The sequence below is a fragment of the Antechinus flavipes genome, chromosome 4 (genome assembly GCF_016432865.1).
Source record: "Antechinus flavipes isolate AdamAnt ecotype Samford, QLD, Australia chromosome 4, AdamAnt_v2, whole genome shotgun sequence".
Classification (NCBI taxonomy): domain Eukaryota; kingdom Metazoa; phylum Chordata; class Mammalia; order Dasyuromorphia; family Dasyuridae; genus Antechinus; species Antechinus flavipes.
Window position 1 is genome coordinate 132183488 of NC_067401.1, and position 26414 is coordinate 132209901.

General features: G+C 38.0%; 1 protein-coding gene across 1 annotated transcript; it reads left to right on the forward strand.

The window, feature by feature from the left end:
* Positions 1-4825: 4825 nt before the first annotated feature.
* Positions 4826-19293, forward strand: KRT32 (keratin 32). The gene is given in 8 exon segments (XM_051994511.1): positions 4826-5338; positions 6923-7005; positions 7163-7197; positions 7200-7318; positions 10925-11086; positions 11183-11308; positions 13975-14195; positions 16507-19293. Coding segments are annotated over 8 exon segments (1371 nt in total). The 5' UTR covers positions 4826-4834; the 3' UTR covers positions 16628-19293.
* Positions 19294-26414: the final 7121 nt, after the last annotated feature.

A 26414-nucleotide genomic window follows, 5' to 3' on the forward strand; every position in this document is an offset into this window, starting at 1 on the left:
AATGCACAAATGACCACAGACCTAACTGTTCATCTCAAACTGGATTCTCTGGCTGAGATGGTGCTCCAGAACTGTAGAGGGACATGCTTGCAACAAGGGAGCCTTTGTACAGCTGTTAACTCTGGGGTTATCAGGGAGAGACTTGCTCTTGCCATATGAGTCCTTACGTTTTTCTAGTTTTATTTTGGTTCATTTGCTTTACATAAGGTGGGACAAAGACCTCCTGAGTATCTAGAGGAAGGTGCTAAGATTCAAAGGTTTGAATATTTAGGAGAGAGATTGTGGAATGTTATGCCACAGTTCTCTTTAACTGTCCTGACTCAATTTCCTGTACGAGTTCCCTTGTCTCAGTTTCCTTAACTGTTCTGTCTCAATCTCTTTAGTTGTAAATCCCCCTCTGACCCAGTAAGACTGAGAATTATTTGTTCAAAGGTTATAAATTAGCAAGATAAACAAGAGAGTAGGCCTCCTGATTCTTTTCTGTCCTCAAGGATTTACAATATCCCTCTAAAATATTCCAAGATATCTCATTGATATCTTTACTTCTTTGTATTCAGACATCCTGTCTCTGGGTTTTCTAGGATTTATGGCCTCCCTATCCTGATGGAGGTTTTCCCTCACTTCTTACCCCTTCCTTTGTTTAGAGAAAAGGTATTTAAGAAGTTGAGGTTCCTCCATTCATTGCTGGAGGCTGGAGGCTGGAGGCTGGCGGCTGGATGCTGGATGCTGGACGCTGGATTCTTTGGGTTGACAGTCTCCTCCAACCCTGGGACCAACATGGATTCCTTGGTCCCAGTATATCTTTATCTCTGTCTGACTGGATAATTTGAGACAAGAGTCCTGTCCAGCCAATTATACTCTCCCATTAATAAAATATTTAAAACTCTCTAATCTCTCTCCTGCCTCAGTTTCTCCGGCATTACACTTTCCCCTTTTAGTTCCCACAAGCTATTAATTGAGACTCTCATTCTTGAAATTATTTTGCATGTAGATGATGTGATGGATAAAGCATTGGGCCTGGAATCAGGAAGACTTGAATTCAAATTTAGCCTCAGTCACTTACTGAGTGATCCTGAGCAAGTCATTTAACTCTATTTGTCTCAGTTTCCTCATCTGTAAAATGAGCTGGAGGAGGAAATGGCAAACGACTCTAGTATCTTTGCCAAGAAAACCCCAAAAGAAGTCACAAAGGATATGATTGAAACTACTGAACAACACATTTCATATATACTTTGTATTTATTTACTGTTGTACATGTTAGGGGCTACTCTTTACCCTCTATTGCCCTAGACTAGAAACTTCTAGAAGGAAGAATCCATTTTTAAAAAATCCCTACATCCTAATACAGAGCCTATAATATAGTAGGCACTTGATAAATATATGTTGAACTACCATAGTATTTCATATACACATGCTAATTAATTAATACATATAATTAATACAATGCTTAATACATGCAATAATACATCTTGATTATTGATTGAATTAAAGATGGATAAAGAGAAATCAAATTAACAGCCAAATCAGAGACCTGGAGGGAAACCCTAACTTAACTTCTTGCTAGAATCTCTGAAAATCCTAGGAAAATCTGACCCTAGGAAAGAAAGGAAAAGACATGGACTATAAAATTTACCCTGAGAGAGAAACAATGGACTAATCCTAGAAGGTGAGTCTGATACTAATAACAACAATGGCTCATTTCATTAGAAAGCTCTTAGATTTTCTCTCTTAGATCATTGACCCTCCTGGATATTATCTGTTTCCAGAAACTGTCCACATTCTTACTCTTTAATATTGTTGTTGGTTAGTCATTTTCAGGCATGCCCTACTCTTTGTAATGCCATATATGGTTTTCCTGGCAAAGTTACTAGAGTGTTTTGTCAATTCCTTCTCCACTCATTTTATAGAAACTGAGACAAACTGGGTTAAGTGCCCAGGGTCACACAGCTAATAAGTGTGTGAGACCAGATTTGAATTTCGGTCTTCCTGACTCTAGTTCTCTGTGTCACCTACCTCTGTATCAACTAGCTGCCCATTCCTTAAGCTAATAGGAAGCAATATAGCACAGTGGTAAGGACTGTGGTTCTGGAGATGTATGAACTGTTTTTAAATCTGACCTCTCATACTCATTACCTGTTTGACTTGGACAAGTCATTCCATGGGCCTTCATTTTATCAGCTGAGAAATGAGATGGGATTTCACTAAGTGACACTTTATAGCGTAGATAGGACCTCAGAGGCCCTGTTCCAACCCCATCATTTTATATCTAAAGAAATAGAGGCCTAGGAAGGTTGCTCAGGGTTACAAAGTTAGTAAGCAACAGAAGTGGGATACCTAGATTCTCCAATTTGAAAATGAGTTTTTCTTCTATTGTGTTGTATTGCCTTCCCAAACCAGAACTCTCAGGTTCTTTCAGGTCCCCAACTATGATATTTTATTCATGTTTCCAGATTTTTGTCATCATTTCTTCCTAAGGTCTTTTCAAAGAGACTGCTACATTCTTTGTCTTCCTTTCTCTCACTCTACTTTCTCAGCAAATGGATTAAACTAATATTTTGCTTTCATAAAGTTGTATTATGCTCATTTGGATTGAGGTTCTACCAAAAGCTGTTTTGAAAAATATGTCCAAAAGGGTTTCCCAGCCATTTCTCATGATGCAGCTTTTGAACTGCTTTATATTTCCATGATAGTATCTTTTCTTTCTAAATAAGTAAAAATTATTACATAGTAATATGTAAAAATGGCACAGTAAAAATGTTTTGAAACAAAGAGTAAAGGAAACATTTTTTCCTACTTAGGAATGGCTGTAACATTCTGCTGTAACAAATCCAGATAGTTATCTTTGCCATTTGATTTCCTTCTTATTGTTCTCTGTTCTCTGTCCCCTTCCCCGCCACCCCCCCCTTCTAAGTTCAATACTCTAATGAACTTTTGTTCAGCTGGGTCTCAGTTCTCAGTTCTCAGTTCTCACCTCACAGGTTGGCCATTGGATCAGATTTAGCATTTCATGAATCTTACTTTTTGGGTGGTGACTCTACTGCTTTTCCTAAATTGCCTACAGTGTTAGGATCAAACTTGTAGCGTGATTATCAATCCAGAATTCTTTTCACTTTTGTAATTAGAGACACCTATTCTATGATACTTGGATGTCTCAGTGGATAGAGCATTATTCCTGGAGTCAGGAATTAAAATCTGGCCTCGGACACTAACTAGTTGTGTAATCCTGGGAAATTCACCTAATCTCTATTTGCTTTAATCCACTGGAGAAGGAAATGGCAAACTAAACCAGTATCTTTGCCAAAAAAACTCCATGGACAGCACTGGTATGTTATAGTACATGAGGTCAAGAAGAATTGAACATGATTGAACAATAACAATTCACTGATATCATTCCATGACTAATATCATGTCAAAGAAAGCTGGAATATTTTGAAGGTGTTCATTCATACCATTTGCATCTTAAAATCTTGGACTTTAATCAGGAAGAGATCTTTTTCTTGATAAATGGATTTCTTATATGATATCTTGGTTTATCATACTTCTGCTTGCACATATTTAGTGAGAAGAAACTCACTATTTTATGAGGCATCTGATTTAATTTTTATACAGCTTTAATTGGTAGGAAATGCATCCTCAAATTGAGCTGAAACTGCATTGCAAATTCTACCATGTTACTTTTGTCTTAGTTCTATCCTCTGGGGCCATGTAGAATTAAGTCTAATCTCTCTTTGATGTAATGGATAGCTCTCCAATTATTTGAAGACTTCTCCCTTAAGGAGGAGGGATGTTCTTATTTAAGCTGCCTTTCTCTCTTAAGTGCTCTTTATCCAGGACTGTGCTGGAGCCAGCTTAAACCAGCTAGCAAGAACAAACTGTTAAATTTTCAGGGTGAGCATTTGTAATCTGGAAATGAGTAAACATTATAATCAGGACTTGGTTTATTATTTTGTTGATTGTCTAGACTTAAGAAAGTGATGGAAAATGTTAATAATGCAGATTAAACTTAAAGGTATCTTATAGTTCTCTTCTTTCCGCTGAGAAAGCCAGTTGTTAAATATTGCCAGCACACCTTTGCCTCTATCTTCTTTCTCACAGGAAAACAAAAATAGTAGCTCTGCTGAGAAGTCTTTCCCCATAATATTCACTTATTTCTCTGAGCTTGACACCTCAGCTCTTTTCATTCCTGATAAGATCTTACAGATTTCCCTACTGTTCCCATATGTGTGTGTATCTCTTTTGTCTAATATAGTTCTTCACCCACAGTGAAAGGGATTGTTAAGAAGCCCCTCCATCTTCTGTTGGTCCATTCTATTTTGTCTTCTCCTGCCTCATTTAAACTTTCCCAATCCCAGTTTTATTGCAATTTCTTCCTCCCACAGTGTTCTTTCTAAAGAGGTCTTCAACATCCCTTCCTTATAGGCAATGATCAGTGTGCTGTAGAACTGAAAATTTTCCCAGGGCTCTGAGGTGTTAGGGCCCAAGCCCATTGCTGCCAGGAGGCTAGATAGGTGGGTGATACCACACCCTAGTAATGAGGGTCATTTTGGCCTTTGAAGATGTGTCCTGAAGCTCTTATTCTGACTATCAATAATAGGAGCTCTGAGTCCTCTCTGCTTAAATGACAAGGCTGGGATATTTTATGAGCAATGGAACCTCCTTATTGGAAATTAAATAACAAATTAATTACTAGCTTCCTTGGATACTGAGTGTAAACACAAACAATATCACCTAGGAACTTTCTTGATTGACGCCCACTCCCCTCCATCATTCATAATATAAAAGACTTTTAGAAGATTAAGTCCAGTAGACCCCAGTGGCACGGGCACCTCATACCATGACATCTAACTGCTGTGTCACTACCACTAGTTCTCTGGGGACTGGCAAAAGCTGTACCAGAGCTGCCTCAGTCTGTTCCACTGGCATGAGCTGCCGACCTGAGGCCTGCATGTCCTACGTCTGCCAGCCCATGGGCTATGTGCCCAGTGTCTGCCTGCCTACTACCTACCGGCCAACCAGCTGCCTCTCCAAGACCTACTTGTCATCTTCCTGTCGACCAAGCAGCTGTCGTCCATCCTGCTCTTTACCAGGAAGCTGTGGCATCCCTTGTTCTGTGGGGGGCTGCAACTGGTACTGTGAGGGCGTCTTCAATGGCAATGAGAAGGAGACCATGCAGTTCCTCAATGACCGCTTGGCCAACTATCTGGAGAAAGTGCGCCAGTTGGAACAAGAGAATGCTAACCTGGAGAGTAAGATTCAAGAAGCCTGCCAATCTCAAATGCCCACCATGTGTCCTGATTATCAATCTTATTTCAGGACTATTGAGGAACTCCAGCAGAAGGTAATGGTTAATTCTTGGTGACTCAAATCATTAAGTGCAGGAAGGCATATGTATATCCCCATAGAGGCAGTGTGGTACAGTGGAAAAGACATTTCATTTGTATTTAAAGCACATAGCTTTAAATCACTGCTCTGATTGGATGATATAGGATAGTTCATTTTAGTTTGAAAGCAGATGGGTAGTACAGTGAATAGAGTTCTATGCTTGGAGTCATGAGCATCTATGATCAAATCTGGCTTCTGATATTTACTAGCAATATGACTTTAGGCAAATCATTTAACCTGTCTCATTTTTTTTCATCTATAAATTGGGGATAATATAGCACCAACCTATCAGAATTATTGTGAGGATCAAATGAGATATTTGTAAAGTGCTTAGCACAGTACTTAGGAGATAGTAGGCACTATAAGATATTAGCTATTATTTTCATTATTATTGGCAGCTAGATGCTCAATGGATAGAGTGTTGGGACTGGAATCAGGAAGATCTTAATTCAAATCTGTCCTCAGTCATGTGCTAGCTGTGTGACCCTGGGCAAGTCACTTAACCATGTTTGTGTTTATCCACTGGAGAAGGAAATGACAAACAACTCCAGTATTTTTACTAAGAAAACAATGTTGGAGTACATGGATCACATGTACAATGTGGTCACAAAGAGTTGAACGTGACCAAACAGCTATCCTCCTTCTCCTCATTTCTTCATTTTGTTCTCTTCTTCCTCCTCCTCATCACTGTCTTCTTCCTCTCTCCCCAGTCTCTTCCTCTTTTTCCTTTTCTTTCTCCTCCTCCTCCTCCTCCTCCTCATTTTCATCATCATCTTCTTCCTCTTCCCCCTCCTCTTCTCCCCTTCATCCTTCTTCCCTTGTTCCTCCTCTTTTTCTTCCTCTTCTTGGGGCCCAACTTCTTTATAAGTAAAATGAAGAGATTGGGCCAAATAGCTTGTAGTTGTAGTCTTGTACTTGTAGTATCTGTACTTGTTGTCTTAGTGAGCTTCCCAGATCAATATGAGGTTGGAACAGCATCTACTAAGAGTTAGAGCTCAAACTTAGGACTTTCTGATTCTAAGCTTGGCCTTCTATAATTACATGGTTTCTTCTCATGAAGTTATAAAATTAAAATCTGATTGAATATTTAATATTTCAGTACTTTTTGTATTTAATATATTTCCAATTTCCATTATTGAAAACATTTAATATATTGAATATGTTGAATTTGTTGGATATCTTCAATTTAAAAATATTTAGCATATTTCAATAGTACAGTGATATTCAATATTTCAATATATATTCAGTATTCTGATATTTTAAAATACTAATGTTAATAATTGAAACTATTCCATATATACAATATACTGATCAAATTTGTTGAAAAAAATATAAATCTCTTCTCCAGTGACTTGAGACTCAAGATTATCCCAAAATTCTTCAAGGTAGTTTTTCTGAATCTCTCTCCCTTTGGGAAGTTTTTCTGTTAGAGGGGATAAAGTTTTGCTGAGTCCTAGCTTTTTTCTGATATTGATTACACTACAGGTTTTATTCTTTTTCTTTTAAAAGTTAATTTGTTATTTGCTCCCTTCTTTCCCAGGTTCTGTGCACCAAGGCAGAAAATGCCAGGATGGTTGTGCAGATTGACAATGCTAAGCTGGCTGCAGATGATTTCAGAACCAAGTGAGTTGGAATGGGTTAAGAACCCAAATGATGGCTACCTTCCCCCACCATCTCAGCTTGCTCTTTTATAGGGACTGGGAAAATTCTGGGTATCTTATTCCTTCTGAAAAAATCCTGCTTCATCTGTTCAACCTTTAAGTCTATTCTGTGTGTATAGGTATGAGACAGAGGTGTCCCTGCGCCAACTGGTTGAGCTGACATCAATGGTCTGCGTAGAATCCTGGATGAACTGACTTTGTGCAAGGCTGACCTGGAGGCCCAAGTGGAGTCCCTGAAGGAGGAGTTGCTCTGCCTCAAGAAGAATCACGAAGAGGTAAGCTCTTTTAACATCCCAGGCAAAACATGAAAGGTGCTTTTGGACAGTTCTCCTACCTCTCTGATTCTTAAAGATAAGGGAATTGGACTGGGTGATCTCAGACCTAGAGCCAGAAGGGATCATAGTGACCATCTAGTCTAATTCTATCATTTTATGGACAAGAAAACTGACTCTAAGAGAGAGTAGATGATTTCCCTGTGATTACACAAGTAGTAAGTGATAATTATGATTAACTATTATTTACTTACTACGTGCTCTGCACTTTGCTCAGCACTTTACAATTATTATCTCATTTACTCCTCAGAAAAATCCTTGAAGGTGAGTGCTATTATTGTCCCCTTTTCTAGAGAAGAAATTTGAGGCAAATAGAGATTAATTGATAGATCTGGGGTCACATAAAAAGTGTCTGAAGCTGAATTTAACTTAGATCTTCTTGACTCTGGGACCAGAATTCCATCTACTATATTTCAGTTTCCTAACCTGTGGGTTATGACTCCATATGAGGTCTTTTAACTGAATGTGGGGGGAATCACAAAATTGTAATTTATTATCAGTAGATGTTTGATTTGTATACCTATTTTATATAATTATATACTCGAGTCACATAAAAATTTCTCAGATGAAAAGGGATTATAAGTGGAAAAAGTTTAAGAAATCCTCCACCATACTACCATGCCACCTCAGAACTGAGTTTTGAACTCAGTCCTCTAATTCTCTTATTCCTTCTGTATCATACTACCTTTGGTTTCTATACTCGCAATCCTATTGCTAGAGCTAGCTTCGAGCTGTTAAGTAACTCATACAATTCTGAGTATACACCTTCTTATATCTATCTCATATTGGACCAGCCAGAAAATATTGCTTCCTATGTGCTGGTCAATGTGCTAAGTAAGCCCTGGGAGAAGAAAGGATGGCTACAAAGAAAGGCAAAAGAAGTCCCTACTCTCGTGGAACATAGCTTCTAATGGAAATGAGAACAAATACATTATTATAAGGTATATTTCAGATACATATAGGATCGATAAAAAGTAATCTGAAGCCTCTACCAGCTGAAAGTGCTAAGACAGCCCAAATGCCACAAAGTTCTCTTTTTCTTTCATGAGGTTAAATGAATTCCTATTCCTTACCTAGAGCAGAAGGAACCAAGATAAAAATTTAACAAGTTGCTATGAGTTCTGGCCAGTATTTACTAAAGGTTTGCCTGAGAAATAACAGTCAGTCATCAAGAGTTTATTGAGCCTTTTCAGGAAGCATAATATTAAGATGAATCATCCTAGTCTAACAAGGGAGAGCAGAGAAAATCACCATAAAGACCACTATTAAATACCTGGATTTCCTCTGAAGACTATTGGAAGCAACTTTCTCTCTTTTGGAGCCAGAAATGGTTATAGGCTTGTGTTTGGCCCATACAATAATGAAATCTCAGGCTTGAAGAAGACCTCCCACCTAGTGCAGAAATCATCTTGAGACATAGTCATTTGGTCTCTAAATGTAAGTGTTTTTCTTGAATCTTATTCTTTACAAACTAAGTGTAGCCATGTCTGATTCTTTGTGACTTCATTTGGGACATTCTTGGCAAAGATGCTGGAGTGTTTTGCCATTTCCTTCTCCAGTTCATTTTACAGATGTGGAAACTGAGTCAGAGTTAAGTGACTTGCCCAGGGTAACAAGTGTCTGAGGCCAGACTTGAACTCAGGAAGATGTCTTCCTGACTCCAGGATTGGTCTTCAATCCACTGATCCAACTCAGTGCCCTGTGCTTTTCATCAGGACAGTCCTATACAGTGACTTTATTTCCCAGAAGAAATCCTGGGTGAGCAGATTAGGAAAACAGATTAAAAATAGCTCACAGGGGCAACTAGATGGCACAGTGGATAGAACACCACCCTGAAGTCAGGAGGACTCTAGAGATGTTATGCAAAGAGAAGATAAAACCATCTTTTTTTCTGATGATATGATAGTTTATGAACAAAGAGATAATCGAGACAATTAAAGCAGTAAAGTATCAGGATGACCTCACCAAAATCAAAAGTATTTCTATTATAGCAACAATGAAACCAAGGATGAAACAATAAGAACTATAATAAAGAATTAGAATGTAGGATATTTGAAGACAGAAACTGTTTCCTTTTGATTTTGTATCACCAGGACCTGTTGCTTTATCTCTGTAGGGAATTTCCATTATAGAAACTCTACATTGATGCAGTATATAGCTTGGTTATTTATCTCATTCAGGGACTGCATCAGTTTCTCCATACTAAGTCCTTCATGGGACTTACTTAAATGGAAAGTTCCTCAAAATAATTCTAAAATACACAAAATATCTGAGACATATTCTATCAATGCACACCCACACACCCACACACTTGCATTTCAAGGAACATTTATTGAGCACTTACTTTGTTCACAGTACCATGTTTGATGCTATGGATTGAGTTCAGACCTGGTAGTATGGAATAGAGAAATAGAAGGTTAGCCTTGTTGTGTGAAAGACCTGGGTTCAAGTTACACTGGTTACCTGACTGCTGGCTATCCACTTAATTTCTTCATGTCCTAGGAAATACTAGAAGAATATAAAGAATAGACAATCAAAAATATTTATTAAGAACTTATTATATGTCTTCCACTGTGCTAAGTGTTGGGAATACAAAAAAAGGTAAAAACAGTCCCTGATCTCTAAACACTCATGCTCTAATAAGAGTAAAATATATGAAGATTGGAAAAGGTTGGAGGGAACAAGATTATGAATAGCTCCAAATGATAAATAGAAAGGTTCATATTTGATCCTGGAGGTAATAAGGAGCCACTAGACCTCATAGCGAAGAGGAAAGGTTGTGATAAAGTCAGATCTAGACTTTAGAATAATCTTCTTGACAACTCAGTGGAAGATGGATTGGAATGGGGAAAGATGAAGCTGGGAGACCAGTTGGAAAGCTCGTACTATTTAGTTCAGGGGAGAGGTAGGAGTCTGGACTAGGGCAGCAGCTATGAGAATGGACAGAAAGAGATGTGTACAAGAAATGTTGTGAAGGTAGGTGTGACAATATTTGGCAATAGGTTGGATAGACAAAGTAAGTGAGAATGAAGATTTGAGGATGACACAATGGTTGTAACCCGAGGTGACTGGGAAGATGGCAGTACCTTTGGTAGCAATATGAAAGGTGGAAAAGAGAAGAATCTAGGGGAGGGGAAGGGAAGATAATGAATTATATTCTGGACATGTTGAATTTTAGATGCTTTTGAGACATCTAGTTCAAGATGTACAAAAACATTTGGTGGTTTGGGACTTAGCCTGGAGGTAAGGCCTGAATCCATAGAAACATATAAAATTCATGAATATGTTAGCAAAATTATTAACTACATGAGTGGAGAGAATTTCCGTAATGGGAATTCTCTACAAAATGAAATCATAGGTGCGGGGAATACAAAAGTAAAAGAACTCACAGAGTCCTCACAGAGCTTAAATTCTACTTTTTTTTTTTTTTTTGTTGTTGTTTTAAATATAGCACACTTTTACTTATGCTTCCTTGTATGTCTTTGAGGGAGGAGACTGAGTATTTTGTGGAACTGCATACTTGGCTTTGGAACTCTTGTGCCTTTGCAGGAAGTCAATGCACTTCGCTGTCAACTTGGGGACCGGCTCAACATTGCAGTGGATGCCGCTCCTCCAGTTGACCTGAACAGGATGCTGGAAGAGATGAGATGCCAGTATGAGACTGTGGTGGAGAACAATCGCAGAGATGTGGAGGAGTGGTTCAATGCTCAGGTGGGTTTCTCCCAGGGGCCAATCTTGGGCTGATCACAATGTTCTTGAAAAAAGAAAATGGTATTTTCAAGTGGCCTGTGTCTCCCTGGGTTTCAGATGGAGGAACTTAACCAGCAAGTGACCACAAGCTCGGAGCAGCTCCAGAGCTACCAATCAGACATCATTGATCTGAGGCGTGCCATTAATGCTCTGGAGATTGAACTGCAGGCCCAGCATAGCATGGTAAGTACATCTGGGGTTCTCACCTTTTGAGAAATGCAGAAAACAACATTTCACCAGGCAACAGACAAGTATATGCACATCCCATTACCTAGTCAATTAAGTTCTCTGTTATTACAGATGATATCAGTCACTAAACAGTGGTTTAGTTCCCCATGTTGGAAAAAAAAAAGAGAAGATAGAAATCAATCCTCAACCCTTACTCAGCCTTTAGGCAGTTGAGATGCTAATCTAGCCCAGGGGGTCTTAATTTTGTGTGTGTATGTATATGTATGTGTGTGTGCATGCATGCGTATATAGACTGACAGATTGATTAAGTTTAAGGACCCTTAAAAAAAAAAAAAACAAGTTCATGGACCTCAAGTCAAGAACCCCTAATCTGACTTAAACTTTAGCATCTGGATACATGCTATCGTTCAGTTATTTTCAGTCATGTACGACTCTTTGTTGCTTATTTTGGAGTTATCTTGGCAAAGATAATGGAGTATTTTGCCATTTCCTTTTCCAGTTTATTTTACAAATGACAAAACTGAAGCAAAAAGGGGTTTAGTGACTTACCCAGTCTCACACAACTATTAAGGATCTGAGGCTGGATTTAAATTTATATCTTCCTTACTCCAGGCTTGGCCCTTTACTTGCTCTACCACCTAGCTTCTTTGAACACATAATAGGCACTTAATAAATTCTAGTTGACTGAGTTCTTTTCTCAAGAGCTAACACATACTATCAAAATTGGAAAAGTCCTCAGATGCCATATATTCCCAAGTGACATTTAAACAAAGCTGTGTATTTTACTCACTTTAACTTACTGGTATCTCACAGTAACCCTGGCAGGTAGATATTACACATTTTAATATTCCCATTTTATAGATGAGGAAAGCAGAGTTTAGAAAAGTTTATTCTTAGAGATGTGGGTATTGATTTTTATCTCCTCTCCTTTCTCAGACTGGGGAATTGGACTATTGCTTAGTGATTTTCATCACTAAGAACAGATCTTTCTAAGGCCCTCAGACTGTGACTTGTCTATAACCCTATAATGTCAGAGGCAGGTTTTAAATATAAGTCATGCTGAGAACTGACTCTAGAATCAGGTAGTTGGGTTAAAATTTCATCTGTTACATCCTACTTATGGGACTTTGTGATTTTAACCTTGTACCTCAGTTTCCTTATCTGTAAAATGAGAGGATATGATCAAATGGTTCATGAGATCCCTTTCATCTCTAAATCTATATTCTTAAGATCCCATGACTTCAGATTCAGCACTCTATTCATTACATTAAACTACACTGCAATAGTATCTGATCAAGAAACCTTATTTATACTATCCCTGACAAGTGGTCAGACATTTGTACCATGCTTGAAGACCTTCAGTGAGGGGGATTCTACTATTCACAAGGTTGTTGTTATTAAGTCCTTAAATCTTGTCTGAGTCTTTGTGACCCCAAGACAAAGTCCATGGGTTTTCTTGGCGAGGATAGTGGAATGGTTTGCTATTTCTCTCTCCATTGTGTCCCCATTTTATACGTGAAGAACTGAGACAAGGAGGGATTAAGTAATTTGTGAAGAGTTGCACAGCTGGGCCCAGGTCTTCCTCATTCTAGACCCAGTACTCTATTCATTGCTCCATCTAGCTGCCCAATTCCCATGTAACTTATTCCAATTTTTAACAATTCTAATGGAGAAGAATCTGTTTCCTATGCACAGAGGTGTGTTGTTGAATATTTAACAACTGACTTTCCAAAAAAAAGTACCACACCTGTGCTTTTAAGTTTAATCTGTTATTTATTAACATTTTCTCTACCACATTCTTGAGTCCAGATAATTAATTAAAAAATAAATCAAGCCCTGATTGTAGCTTTCTGGTTTTAAAAATGCTGAAAATTTAATAGTAGCCTCTTGGTAGCCTGTCCAAGGTTATTTTAATATACCCTTGCTTATGTGAAGGTGAATTCATCCTCTGCAGATTCTATCCTTTGTTTCTAATTCTTCCCTTTGATCCAATCTTTTGTTATATTTCAGTCATTTCAGTGGTATCTTATTCTTTATGACCCCATTTGGGGATTTTCTTGGCAAAAATAGTGAAGTGTTTTGTCATTTCCATTTCCAGTTTATTTTACATATGTGGAAGCTGAGACAAACAGGTTAAGGGACTTGCCTAGGGTCACATAGCTAGTAAGAATATAAGTCAGATTTGAACTCAGGAAGGTGAGTCTTTCTGACTATAGGCCCTAGCTCTATGCACTATGAGCTATGCACAGCATATGTCCCAAACTGTATGTAGACTAGTACACCTTCTATTGATGTTTCACCATTAGTCTTCTGGAGTCAAAGACAGATATATACACTGATTCAACATTGTTTTCATTTGCATTATTTTGAACATTGTGCATTTTTTCACCTTATACTAGTTCATATAACTCTTTTCAAATGTATGAATTCTTCATAGTTCTATTCTTGTTCCATTCCATTCATACAACAAGAGTCATTCAATCACTACAATTAATGGGCTTCTATTTCCTCCACTTTTCTTGCTACCCCAAGTGTTACTATTTTGGTATTTATGGGGTCCTTGGGGTATCATTTTCCATGACAAAATAGCTAGACTTCTTGGTTTGATTTATAATATGGAGATAGCCCTATGCCTCACAGTTATATCTCTTCTTTTACAGAGAGATTCTCTGGAAAATACTCTAAATGAAACAGAAGCCCGCTACAGTTCTCAGCTGGCTCAGATGCAGTGTATGATCACTAATGTGGAGTCCCAGTTGGCTGACATTCGCTGTGATCTGGAGAGGCAGAACCAGGAATATAAAATTCTCTTGGATGTCAAGGCTCGCCTGGAGTGTGAGATTGCCACATATCAAAGCCTTCTGGAGAGTGAAGACTGCAAGTAAGTGGAACAATTGTCCTTCATGGGCTCAGGGGCAGAGGAAACCTGGGAAGCAATCAGAGTTTGAACATCTTGTGAACCAATAGCTTAAACTTCTGAGAAGATAGTTCATTGAGTCATAGGAACACAGGTCTAGACTTGAAAAGGACCTTAGAAGACATCTCTTTTAAGCTTAGCATTTTATAATTGAGGAAACTGATATCTAAAAGAAATTAAGTGACTTGTCCAGGTGGTGTGTAAATAGCAGAATCAAGATTCTGAATTGAAATCCAATGTACTTCCCAGTGCCATCTATATCGTTTGTATACTCTGGGAGAGAACAAAGGCCATGTTTTTCACATGGACATCCCAAATCTAGAGATCTAACTTCCTTGCCATGAATTGACATAATGCTGTTGAGTCAATGTAGTCCCTGAAAAGAACAGGCAGACGACTTCTTTTTTAAGGCTGGCTCTACCATTCATTGGTTGTTTGATCCTAGGCATCTTTCTTTAAGTTTTTTTCATTTGTAAAATAGGAACAATATCTGCCCTAACTCTTTCCTAAAGAGATTGTGAGTCATAATGAACATAAATGAATTATACAAAATTATCTTATAAAATTGAAAAGTGCAAGATGAGAAAGTATGAAGTATCATTATTGAGAATTCACAGTGAAAATATAACTATTTTCTCTAGCTTTTTTGTTGTTCTACCTGCAATTCTGCTTATTTGTGGTTCAGCATAAACTCTAGTTTTTCTAGGTGTAAATTAATCCCCAGATATCTCATATAATGATTCTGTTTATTGTTTCTCATATTTCACTCTTTCCATCTATATTATACACAAACTATTGTATTTAAATATTTTACTTAGTTCATAAGAAATAGCATGGTAGAGTAGATAATAGATAGGGCAGATATGTGGCCCAGGGGATAGAACATGGGGTCTGGAATCAAGAAGACTCTTCCTGAGTTCAAATTTGGCCTCAGACACTAACTAGGTGAGTGAACCTGGGCAAATTACATAATCCTGTTTGCTTCAGTTTCCTTATATGTCAAATGAACTAGAGAAACAAAGGCAAACCACAATGGTTTCTTTGCCAAGAAAACCCCAAATGGGATCATGAAGTGTCAGGCATGACTGAAAATAATGAACAACAAAAACAGTAGATAGAAAGAAGGGGTTTGGGTCAGCAGGACCAGTAATTGTCAGGGAAATTCCACATGACTGTGTTGCAGAGTGATGAACAATTAGGAGGCATAGGGAATTATATTAGAAGCAACATTTTACTACATACATTATACAGAGCCAGAAAAAACAGATTCTCTCCCTGATTAAGGGAACATAGGCTGTTTTAATAAGGAAACAACTACAGACATATCCAAGAGAAAACCAGTAATTAAAAGGAGATATGGATCATCAAATAATTGCTGGCTAGTTAAGAACATAGCTAGGAAGGCTTCTTGGAATGTTTTTCGTTTGCTCTGGATATCCTGTTGAGTTTCAGTTGTACAATTAAGCACAGGGAAAAATTTTGAATTCAATCAGATTCAAGATTTGTCTCTAACATGTATTGACTGTGTGATCCTGGGCAAGTCACTTAATTTCTCATTGTCTCAGACAACTGTATAAAAGTCTAAAATGGGAGCTTCCTTATTGAGAATTCCCTACAACAATTAAATTCCACATCTCAAACTGTCATCATCCAATTTCTCCATTTAATGGAATGTACGTTCCCTGAAGACTGAAGCTCCTCGTCCTCCTTTTCTTCCTCCTCCTCCTCTCCTCCTCCTCCTCCTCCTCCTCCTCCTCCTCCTCCTCCTCCTCCTCCTCCTCCTCCTCCTCCTCCTTTTCCTCCTCCTCCTCCTCTTCCTCCTCCTCCTCCTCCTCCTCCTCCTCTCTCTTCCTCCTCCTCCTCCTCCTCCTCTTCTTCCTCCTCCTCCTCCTCCTCCTCCTCCTCCTCCTCCTCCTCCTCCTCCTCCTCCTCCTCCTCCTCCTTCTTCTTCTTTTTCTTCTTTGTGGGGAAGATTTGCAAGGCAGTTAGGGTCACACAGCTAATAAGTGTTAAGCATCTGAGTTCAGATTTGAACTCAGGTCTTCCTGACTCCAGGGTCAGTGATCTATTGACTGTGCCCCCTAGAGAACCCCTGTTTTTCATTTTGAAAATTTGAAAATTCATTTTGAAATTGAAAAATAGAGACACTGGCATGTATAATATAATATAATGTAATATAAAAACTTCCTGAATTGAAATAACTCTTTTGAAATGTATTATATACTATCCATTCATGTTGTACTAAATCCACCCCAAATGATGTTTTCTTCCACAGACTTCCCTGTAATCCATGTACCACTCCCTCTTCCTGTACTCCATGTGTACCCCGAACCATCTGTGTACCCCGCACTGTCTGTGTGCCATGCACGCCTTGCACCCCGATGAGCCGGTACTGAAGTCTTCATTGAAATAAAGGAGAATTCAAGTTAGATAAAATTTTTGGTGTCTCTTGAGACCTCTGGCCAATCAAGATCAATAAGATAGCATGCACAATGCCTGGCAGATGACTGAAGCTTCCTCAACGAGATGTTATCACACACTAAGTTTTTATCCTCCAAACTGTACATTTTGTCTTTTCCTTGGTTGAAACATATTTCCATCAGAGTGGTTTCCATTTTCTTTGCTATTTCAGAACTTCCAGAGAGAAGTTAGTTCCAGCTGCTAATTGGGTAATAAAGAAAGCTATCTTCAGGGACTCAACAAACACAAATTTCTGTCTAAGTCATTTGTATGGCTGTATTCCTTGGGCAGGTTTGTGCCTTTGGATTCCTAAGAATGGGTTAGCATAACTTCTGATTTCAGTCAATTCACAAGTATTTGGTGAGAATTTACAATGTGACCCTATATCAGGTGCTGGGAAGATATGGGATGGAGTAAAGGAGACAAAACAAAAATGATTTATGATTTTGGCTTACAGTAAGTTATAATATAAATACACCTGTAAAAAGACTTCAAACAAACTGAAAACCAAATACCAACAACCCCAAACAAAACAACAAATATTACAACATAAAGTCATAACTGTCAAGTACCTAATAAATAACATGGCATGGTAGAAAGGAATATTCTATCTCAAGTCAGATGTATAATAGGCTTCTTGTCTCTGTTCCAGTGTTTACTAGAGCATGGGGTCTCAATTTCTCTATAGAATGAGGATGTTGGACTAGATTTAAGGACCCTTCCAATCCTAAATTTGATCCAGATGTAGGTGGGATAAGAGGGCTGAAGAAGAAGCTGCTTGGAATATTCAGAGAAAGCTTTGGCGTAGATAAGATTTGAAGAGGGTTGAAGAGATGGAAAGAAGGATTTTTGACTTCAGAATAAGAGCTGAGTATTCCAGGTGGGCCAAGGGGCATGAGAAAAGATATGTGGGGAGGAAAGCACAAAGTATTCTGGATAAGAAAATTAGTATGGGTAGAGTGGAGATCTTCTGTAGGGGAGTAATCAAAAATAAGTCTCTAACAATAGATTGGGTGTGGTGATTCAAGGCAATTCTAATAGACTAGTGATGGAAAGCACCATCTGCATCTAGAGAGAGAACTATGGAGACTGAATGTGGATCAAAGCACAGAATTTTCATCTTGGGTTTTTTTTTTAATGTTGTTGTTTTTTCTTTTTAGTATTTTTTCCCCTTTGAAGTGATTTTTCTTGCTCAGCATGATGAATATGAAAATATGTTTAGAAGAATTGCACATATTTAACTTATATTGGATTGCTTGCTTTCTTGGGGAGGGTGAAGGAGGGGAGAGAGGGAGAAAAATTTGAAAAACAAATTATTGCTAAGGTGAATGTTGAAAATTATCTTTGCATGTATTTGGAAAAAATAAAATATTATTAAAAAAAAGATTGATTGGGTCCAGGCAATTGAAGATCTTGAGTGTTAGGTTGCAGATCTTGAATTTTATCTTATGGATAACGGGGAGGCTTTTAAAGGTTTTGAGCTGGAAAAGGAGAATATAAAAACAATACTTTCCCAAGTGGGATTGAAGAGGGAAGAGATTAGTTAGGAGGTATTAGTAGTAATTCTGATGTGAGGTGATGAGGGTGTGGACTAGGGTGGTGATGAGATTTAAGGGACTTGGTGAAAGATGAACCAACAGAGCTTTGCACTAATTGATAGGTTGGGGTAGTGAAAGGAAGAAGAGAATTAACGGAATCTTTGGAAAAGGTAGAGATTACTAATGTTACTTTGAAACAGCTATTAAAATGCACCACACAATAAGCAGGGATCATGTTTCTATTCAGATTTTGCTCTCTGACCTTCCCAAATAGTTTGAATAATATCTTACACTGCTTGAGGTGTTCCAAGAACAAATTTACACGCAATGTTTGGCAATTGAGGCCATCTACCTAAAAGATGGTAACAAAAGCATGCTTTGCTTGGCCAATCTACATATAGTCATTAATTTCATGGTAAAATGAAATTGATAACTTGGAATAGGGGGTGAGAATAGCTGTGGTTATGCAACAGAAGGTCTGAATTTAGGAGAATTTGGTACAATGGAAAGAGTCTTACCTAGCTTTGCAGTCAGAGAGTGTTGCCGCTCAGTCTTTTTCAGTCATGTTTGATCCAAATGGAGTTTTCGTGGCAAAGACATTTAAGTTGTTTGCCATTTCCTTCTCCAGCTCATTTTACAGATGAGGAAACTGAGGCAAACAGTGTTAAGTGACTTTCCCAGGATCACATACCTAGGAAGTAAGTATCTGAGGCCATATTTGAACTCAAATCTTCCTGCTTCTAGGCTGATACTCTATTTACTATGCCACCTATCTAGTCAGAGTACCTAACTTCACATACCCTTTCTAGGCTTTACTAAACTAAGGGAGTAGGATAATATGGCCTTTGAGGTCCTTCCAAGCTTTAGGCTGGTGATTCAATGATTTGTTTATGAATTCAAGCATGGACACCACAAACTTAAAGACATTGGGTAAGATACCTAATCTCTATTGGCTTCATTTTCACCATTAGTAAAAGTGAGGAGATTAAAAAGGATGATTTCTGAGATCTCTGTCAGCTCTAAATCTTTGTTCTAATGATCCTGGCTAATTGAGCATGAATTTTTTTTTTTTTTGTTGTTCCTTTGTTGAAAAGACTTTCTAAGATGTCTTTTGCTTAAATGCTTAAATAAATATAAAACCAAATCAAATGGCCTTTTCTTGACTGAGGGTCTTGTCAAGTATATCATGGTGGAATGGAGTGTGATCTAGTGGAAAGTGAACTTGGAGTCAAAAGACCTGCATTTAAATTGTTGTATCAATTATACTAATGACTTTAGAGCTGTCACAAGCTCTCTGGCCTGTTTTCTCATCTGTAACATTGGACTAACAGAAATGAAGATCAAATGAGATACTGTATATTCTGGTTTATAACCAGAAAAAGTTATCAGCTATTGTTTTTGACCTGGTGTCAATTAGATCTGAGTTCAAATTCAACCTCAGACATTTACTATCTGTGTGAGCCTGAGCAAATCTTTTAACCTTGTTTGCTTCAATTTCTTCATATGTAAAATGATTTGGAGAAGAAAAAGGTAAATTTCAGTATCTTCTCTAAGAAAACCCCAAATAGGCCCACGAAGAGTCAGATACTACTGAACAACAATTATAATTGACCCCCTGGTATAAAAGAGCAGTATAGTCTAGTGCTATAAGTGATAATCTTGGAATCAGAGGACCTGAGTTTAAATTTTGCTTTGGCTTTACTATGGTTTTGGGTAAAAATCCTTTCAGTTTTTCTGGGCTTCATTTTGTCTTATTATGAAGTAAAGAGGTTGTGCTAAACCAACATTTCTTGAGCTTTCTGTATAATGGATTTTAGGGAGAATCTAATGAAACTCATGGACTCCCTCTAGAAATAAAAAATTGAAGGAAATGTTAAATTTCAGCTAGAGGCAAGTAAAAAAAAGAAATAATTAACTAACAATAATTAATCTGATTTAAAAATTAAAAATAATTAATGTATTCTTTTCATGGACCCTGGTTTAAGAACCTTTCATTGGATTATCTCTAAGGTCCTTTCAAACTCTTCTATGATCCTATGTTATGTTGTAGGTATTGGGGATATGATCTCCTGATCCCTAGACATATGCGGAGAAGTAGTTTTGGGAACAGATCCCAATATGATTTTGTTTTCACAAGTCATAGATCTGTTTGTTTTTCCTAAGAATGAAATGCTACAGATTTGAGGCCTTTGCTCATTGGTATGCCTTTCAGCTTAGCTGTAGATTTCTTGGATCTGGAATGTGGCGAATGGAAGCTGGCAAGGCTGATGTTCTAAAGCCCAGGGGCTGGGTGGGGATATGTCAGGCCAGGGAGATGAAAGCTAGGACATGGGTGGGTCCCTTCTTTTGGAGCCCATCCCCAGGCTCTCTGGTCTAGGCTTCTCATACTTTCTTTACCTCCGTTCTCCATCCAATGCTCATGCCTCTCTGCCCTTCTCCATTGCTTAGAGATTCCTAAGTTTTCTCATAGTATCATAGCCTCCCACTGTTGTAAGGGATCTCAAAGGCTACCTACTTGTACTTGATCAAAAATATTCTCTACATTATACCTCCATGCAGCATTGATTTTAAGAAGTCTAGTGAGTGGGAAGTATGCTACTCATTTCTGTGTTAAATAGTTAAGAATAAATAAATTGTTAAGTTATTTCTTAGATCAGATATACATCTTCCTCTTGGCAACTTCCTCTCATTATCCCCTCATTTTGCCTGCTAGGGCCAAGATGAGCCAATCAAATTCCTTTTTCATAGCATAAGCCCTTCAAATGCTTGACTATAATTATCATTTTTTTCTGCTTTTTTTCATGTCCAGTTTAAATATTCTCAGTTCTTTCAACCAATCCTTATCCTTTATCTCAAGGTTCTCTAGTTCCAATCTGGAGTCTTTTCCAAGTTCCTAAAATGTGGTACCCAGAACTGAAACTGATGCTCCGAAATTGGTATGGTCAGGAAACAGTGTGGTACCACCTCTGAATTTTAGAAATTATACCTCTATAGAGGCCACTAGGTGGCACAATAAAGCACTGGGCCTGAAAGCAAAATTCTCTTGAGTTTTCAGTCCAGTAATCCTATCAAAAAGGAAAATGAGGTTAGTCTGGCATAGTTTATGCTTACTGTCCCTCTGGGATCTCTTTCTAGCTGTTCACCAGTGTTTTTTTTATAATACATTATAACAGTTATTGAGAATCAAAATTGAGCTCAGTAGCATTTAGCTTAGAATGTCCATTCTGCTTTTTTTTTTTTTTTTTAAATTAGGACAATATTTTCCCTTCTTTAGATGATGCAACTCTCCTGTTCTCTATGCTATTACAGAGATATTAATGGGTTCAGCAATCACATTGGCCAGTTCTTTTAGGACTCTGGGGATTTCCTTTTTTAGGGTATTAAAGACAGATTAGTTCTTTCTTCTGAAAGCTTACTAACCTTGGCTTTATTTCTCTGTTTGTCATGTTTGCTCTGTTCTTCCTAGTGTGAAGGTTCTTCTCTTCCCCAGGGGTAGAGGAGGTGTGAGGAGCAAAAACCAAATCTTTCTCTTCACTATCCATTATCTCCTCACATCTACCCTGGATAAAAGCTAATAATTTCTTCTATTTGTTGAGGTTGAGAAGGGATCCTGAAAGGTTGAGGATTGTAGACTACTGTCCCGAGATGTCTCAAAAGATTTTGCAAGCTTGAACCCATTTCCAAGTCAAGGGGCAAAGTTTATTGTAATTGTAATGCCAATTGAAGTAGAGAATCTAGCAAAGAACCTCCTGGAGAAAGGAAACACAGATTTGTTTGTTGACAGATAGTTAGAACAATAGTATTCTTGCATTGAGATAGGGGATTTCAGGGTCACAGATTCCAAAGCCAGAGGTGTAAGGGTCCTTTAAATGAGCCAGCACAGCACAATAGGAGGTTTGAGTGGCTCAGAAGTAATTTCTGTGGCTAGGGATTGCCCCATGGGCAGGACTCTTGTCATATTGAGATAGCTTTGCAATTGGAGATAGCTCCCTCTCTGATTGATTGTGTGTGACCTCACAGACCCTTTTTAAGCCCACCACAGCAGGAGATTGATCTCTTTATCCTGGGGTAGCTGAGCCAAATGGATGGATAGCCAAGAGAAGTAAGGAACTTGATAGTGAACACATGGGTCACTCACAGACCAAGTGTTCATTTGGCAGTTAACAAGTTAGGGCATTATGTGAGCAAGTATAATAAAGATTTTAAGCTTGCATATGGCTGTTCTCGAGCACACTGTTGGTTATTAAACTATGATTCAAGAAATTGTAGCCAGAAACCTCTGAAGGCCTTAGAGGAGGCAGCTGGGTAGAATTAGTTGACACTGCAAAGGTCAGTGGCCAGAAGTTCTCTGATGTCTTGGGAATTAAGAGAGACTGGCAATGTAAAATACCGAGTAATGTTAGGGCTTTCATAAATGAAGTGACTGCTCAGGGTTAAGTAATAAACAGTATTTTACACAGAGGACTTTAGAATCACTGACAGATTTTTAGAACAGAAGCCCCCTAGGGTCAGGGGATCTTAAAATTATTGCTATCTCCCCTAGAAGCTATATTACATCATATTCTCTTTTCTCCAATACAGTATATCACTCTACAATCACTCTCATGCCTTATCTCTGTTGACCTCTCCAATTAGCCTTTCACTTGTTTGTATGTAGTTTTTTGTTTGTTGTTTCTCTCATTAGACTATGAACTCAAGAGTCTTTTGCCTTTCTTTGTATTACCAGTCCTTAGCACAATGTCTGATATATAGTAGGTGCTTAATAAATACTAGTTGACCGATTATATCTCTGTTTTTATCTTTTCCTACCAGTGTTTACTGGTTCCTCCCTCCCCTTCCTTACTCTTACTTGACATCCCTCTGTTCAGGGCCCATCTTCTGTCCCAGGTGCTAAGTACCTCTTAAAATATCACATATTCCCGGACTTTCCTCTTTTGAACTTAGGCTCATAGCATCATAGGTTTGGAGCCAGAAGGCATCTTAAAAAGTCATTGAATACAACTCCTTCATTAGAAAGGGGAATTACCCAGCTAAAATCACATAGGTGGTAAGTAGGAGAGCTGAGATTTGAACCCAGGACCTCCGAGTCCTGTAATGTTCTCTTCTCTAAAATATAATGTAAAATATAAAATAAAATACAACGAGCAGATTTCTCAGGGGGTTTCTGGAGGCAGCCTTAGTTTCGGTTCCGTGTAATAGTCACCTCAAATGCAGCCAGGGATTAAAGTCCAGATTCTTTATTTTCTCTTTCCTTCACTTGGAGTTCAGCTAGCTTTCTGGAGGCCTTCCGGATCTTGGTTGTAGTGTTTTTCACAGAATAACTTGTCACCTCTTCTCTGTCTTCCTTTGTTCTGCACAACTGAATCCTGGCTTCTCAATCTCCCAGAGTGCTCTTTGGCCCTGAAAGCTTCTTGCTTATATGCTGCACACTGAATATACTCTAATCATTACATCACTAGGAAACCATTATTTGTTGTAGGATTAAATCAATGCTTAATTAGATTTAACCATTGTCTCCTCAATTCCACTGACTTAGCACCTTGTAAGAATTCTAACAGAGTCCAAATCTAGCATTTTTTACATTGTATAACAGTGTCACACACTTTTTTTTATTATAATAAATTCACTTAGAATAAAGATGGAAGAGAACTTACAGGTCATTCTGTCCATCTTCTTCCTATTACAGATGAGACAATTGAGTTTCAGGGAAGTTAAATGACTTGCTCGTTTTCATACAGAGGTTAGTAGCACATTTGGGATTTGAACCCAGTGCTCCATTTATCGTAATATCAATTACAAGTGACTTGCACGATCACTCCAAGATTGTGAGTACCTTCAGAGCAGAGCCTACCTTCCTAACTTTGTATCCTAGGCCTTACAAAAAGCTCTGCAAATAATAAGTGCTTGAAACTTGTTGAGTTGTCAAGATATGTGGCTTGAACAATGTCAATTTATTTTTTTTGACTTTTTCAATTTTCATCACTAGTTCATACTCTCCCTTCTGTCATCTGTCCTCCAGCACTCTCAAGTTATTTATTTATTAATTTCATGCTAATAAAAATGACCAGTTTCTTTTAGCTCTCCTTTCCCAAAGCTGGGACATCTCACCCCATTTGTTTTCTTTCCCTTAGATTCCACTGCTACCCAGGGACTTCCAATTTAGATCTACAAATAAGATGCTTTATTCTTAAAATATGCAAGTTCTTTTCTGGGGAGGTGACTAGCTAACTATGTGCTTAAACTATGTGAATAAATATGTATTGTTTGCTAGGCACTGTGTAAATTTTTGGGGATACAAATGCAGGCAAGACACTTTTTCCCTCAAGGAGTTTATATTCTAAGAATGGAAAGCAACACATAAAGGAAACTTAGAAGATGGAGAAATGCAGATGAAGGGTATCTATGTTGGGGCCAATTAGCAAGCTGGAGCAGAACGAACAGAACAAAAGACTAGACAATTGAATTATGAGTGAGGCAGAGCTGGGAGTCCTAGGTTGGCAAGCAAGGTGGGAGGTCTTAGAATATTTTTCATAGTAATGAAAAATTTTTCATAGTAATGAAAACCTTAGTTGCCTTAATTATTCCCACCTCCTCCAGACAATGGTGAGAGATTCAGAGCTTTTCCAAAGTAATTAACAAGTCTGCTCCAGCAGGAAGCTGGCCAGAAGATGAATGCACAGCAATGTTTCAGCCCAAGGTTTCTCTACTTCTGGGTAGTGAGTCTTTCACATTTCTTCCTGGTCTGTAGGCTCTTCAACTTCTTTGTCACCTGTCTACTTGCCAAGATTTGCCTAATGCCTTAAGCAAAAATAATATCATTTTATTGGAACATCAAGCAGGGTCATCCTAGGATGTGGTGCATCCTGCCTCCTACTGGAAGCCAATGGTGACCTGGGCAGTGAAAGAAAGATTTTAAGATTATAGACTGTTAGAGGTAGAAGGGATATTTAACACCATCTAGGCGTACTAATACATTTTACAGCGAGACTTGTCAAGGACCACACTCTGAATTATTTGAGAGGTTAAGAGAGACAGCTTGATACGGTGGATATAGTATTGCCTCAAGAGTCAGAGATGAATAAGTATTTATTAAGTACAGAAACTTTGAGTGTCTTCCCTTCCTATACTCACACACACACACACACACACGCACACACACATATATTTTGTGATGGTAAATTAGGCCATCTTTTGTTTCAGTTCTTACCTAACCCTTACTCATTGGTCCCTCACACAAACTGAGGTCTGGAAAAGACCTTAATTTAGAAAAATCAAGATCACCTACTACATTCTGGGCCAACACTTGTCTTCACTTTTACTCTGGAGGAGAGAATGAAGCTGATGACTTTGCAAAGCTCTGCTTTATTTATATTCAATTCAAGAATAAGTTAAGACATCACCTTTGGGATACCATTGATCTTCAAGAATGAAGTATGTATTAGGTACCATGTTGGGCATTGGTGATATAAAAGAAAGTCAAAAAAGGACAGTCCTATCTTCAAGAAGCTCACAATCAAATCACCAGGGTTCAAATAGAAGGTAGGTGACTTAGTGTTTAGAGCACTGTAATTGAAGTCAGGAAGAACTGAAATTCAAAACCTGATCCAGATCCTTATCAGCTGTATGACATAGTTTTCTTCTCTGAACATTGAGGGAGTAAGTCAACCAAAAATAAAAATTAAAAAAACTCTTGCAAATGGATCTCCTCTTCTGTCCCCCAACCCCCAAAAGAAAAACAAATAATGTTTAAAACTTCTAAAACATAATCTTGGAATTTAGAAACTTCAATGATAATAAATTCTGCTAGCAATTAGGGGAAAGAACTTTAAGTATAAAGAAAAAGAAATTCAAATGACATAAGACTATTTTTCACCCACCAGAAATCTTAAGGGAAATAGAATATGTTCTAAAAAGCAAAAGAACTTAAGACCCCTAAAATATATATTCTGAAAATCTGAGCCTAGACAACAATGAAAAAGAAAAGATTTACTCCTCTCAATCCCCTGAATCTCTCCTCAGCAAAATGTATTCAATTCCATTTTAATACATTCTCCTCTAATTTACTTTTCTTCTCTACATTTCAACACTTCTTAGATAAGACCATATTCCTTATAGTAACATAACTGCAACCCTTCTCTATTCTGGAAGATTGCCTTTGAGAGTTGCTATGGCCAGTCATTTGTCA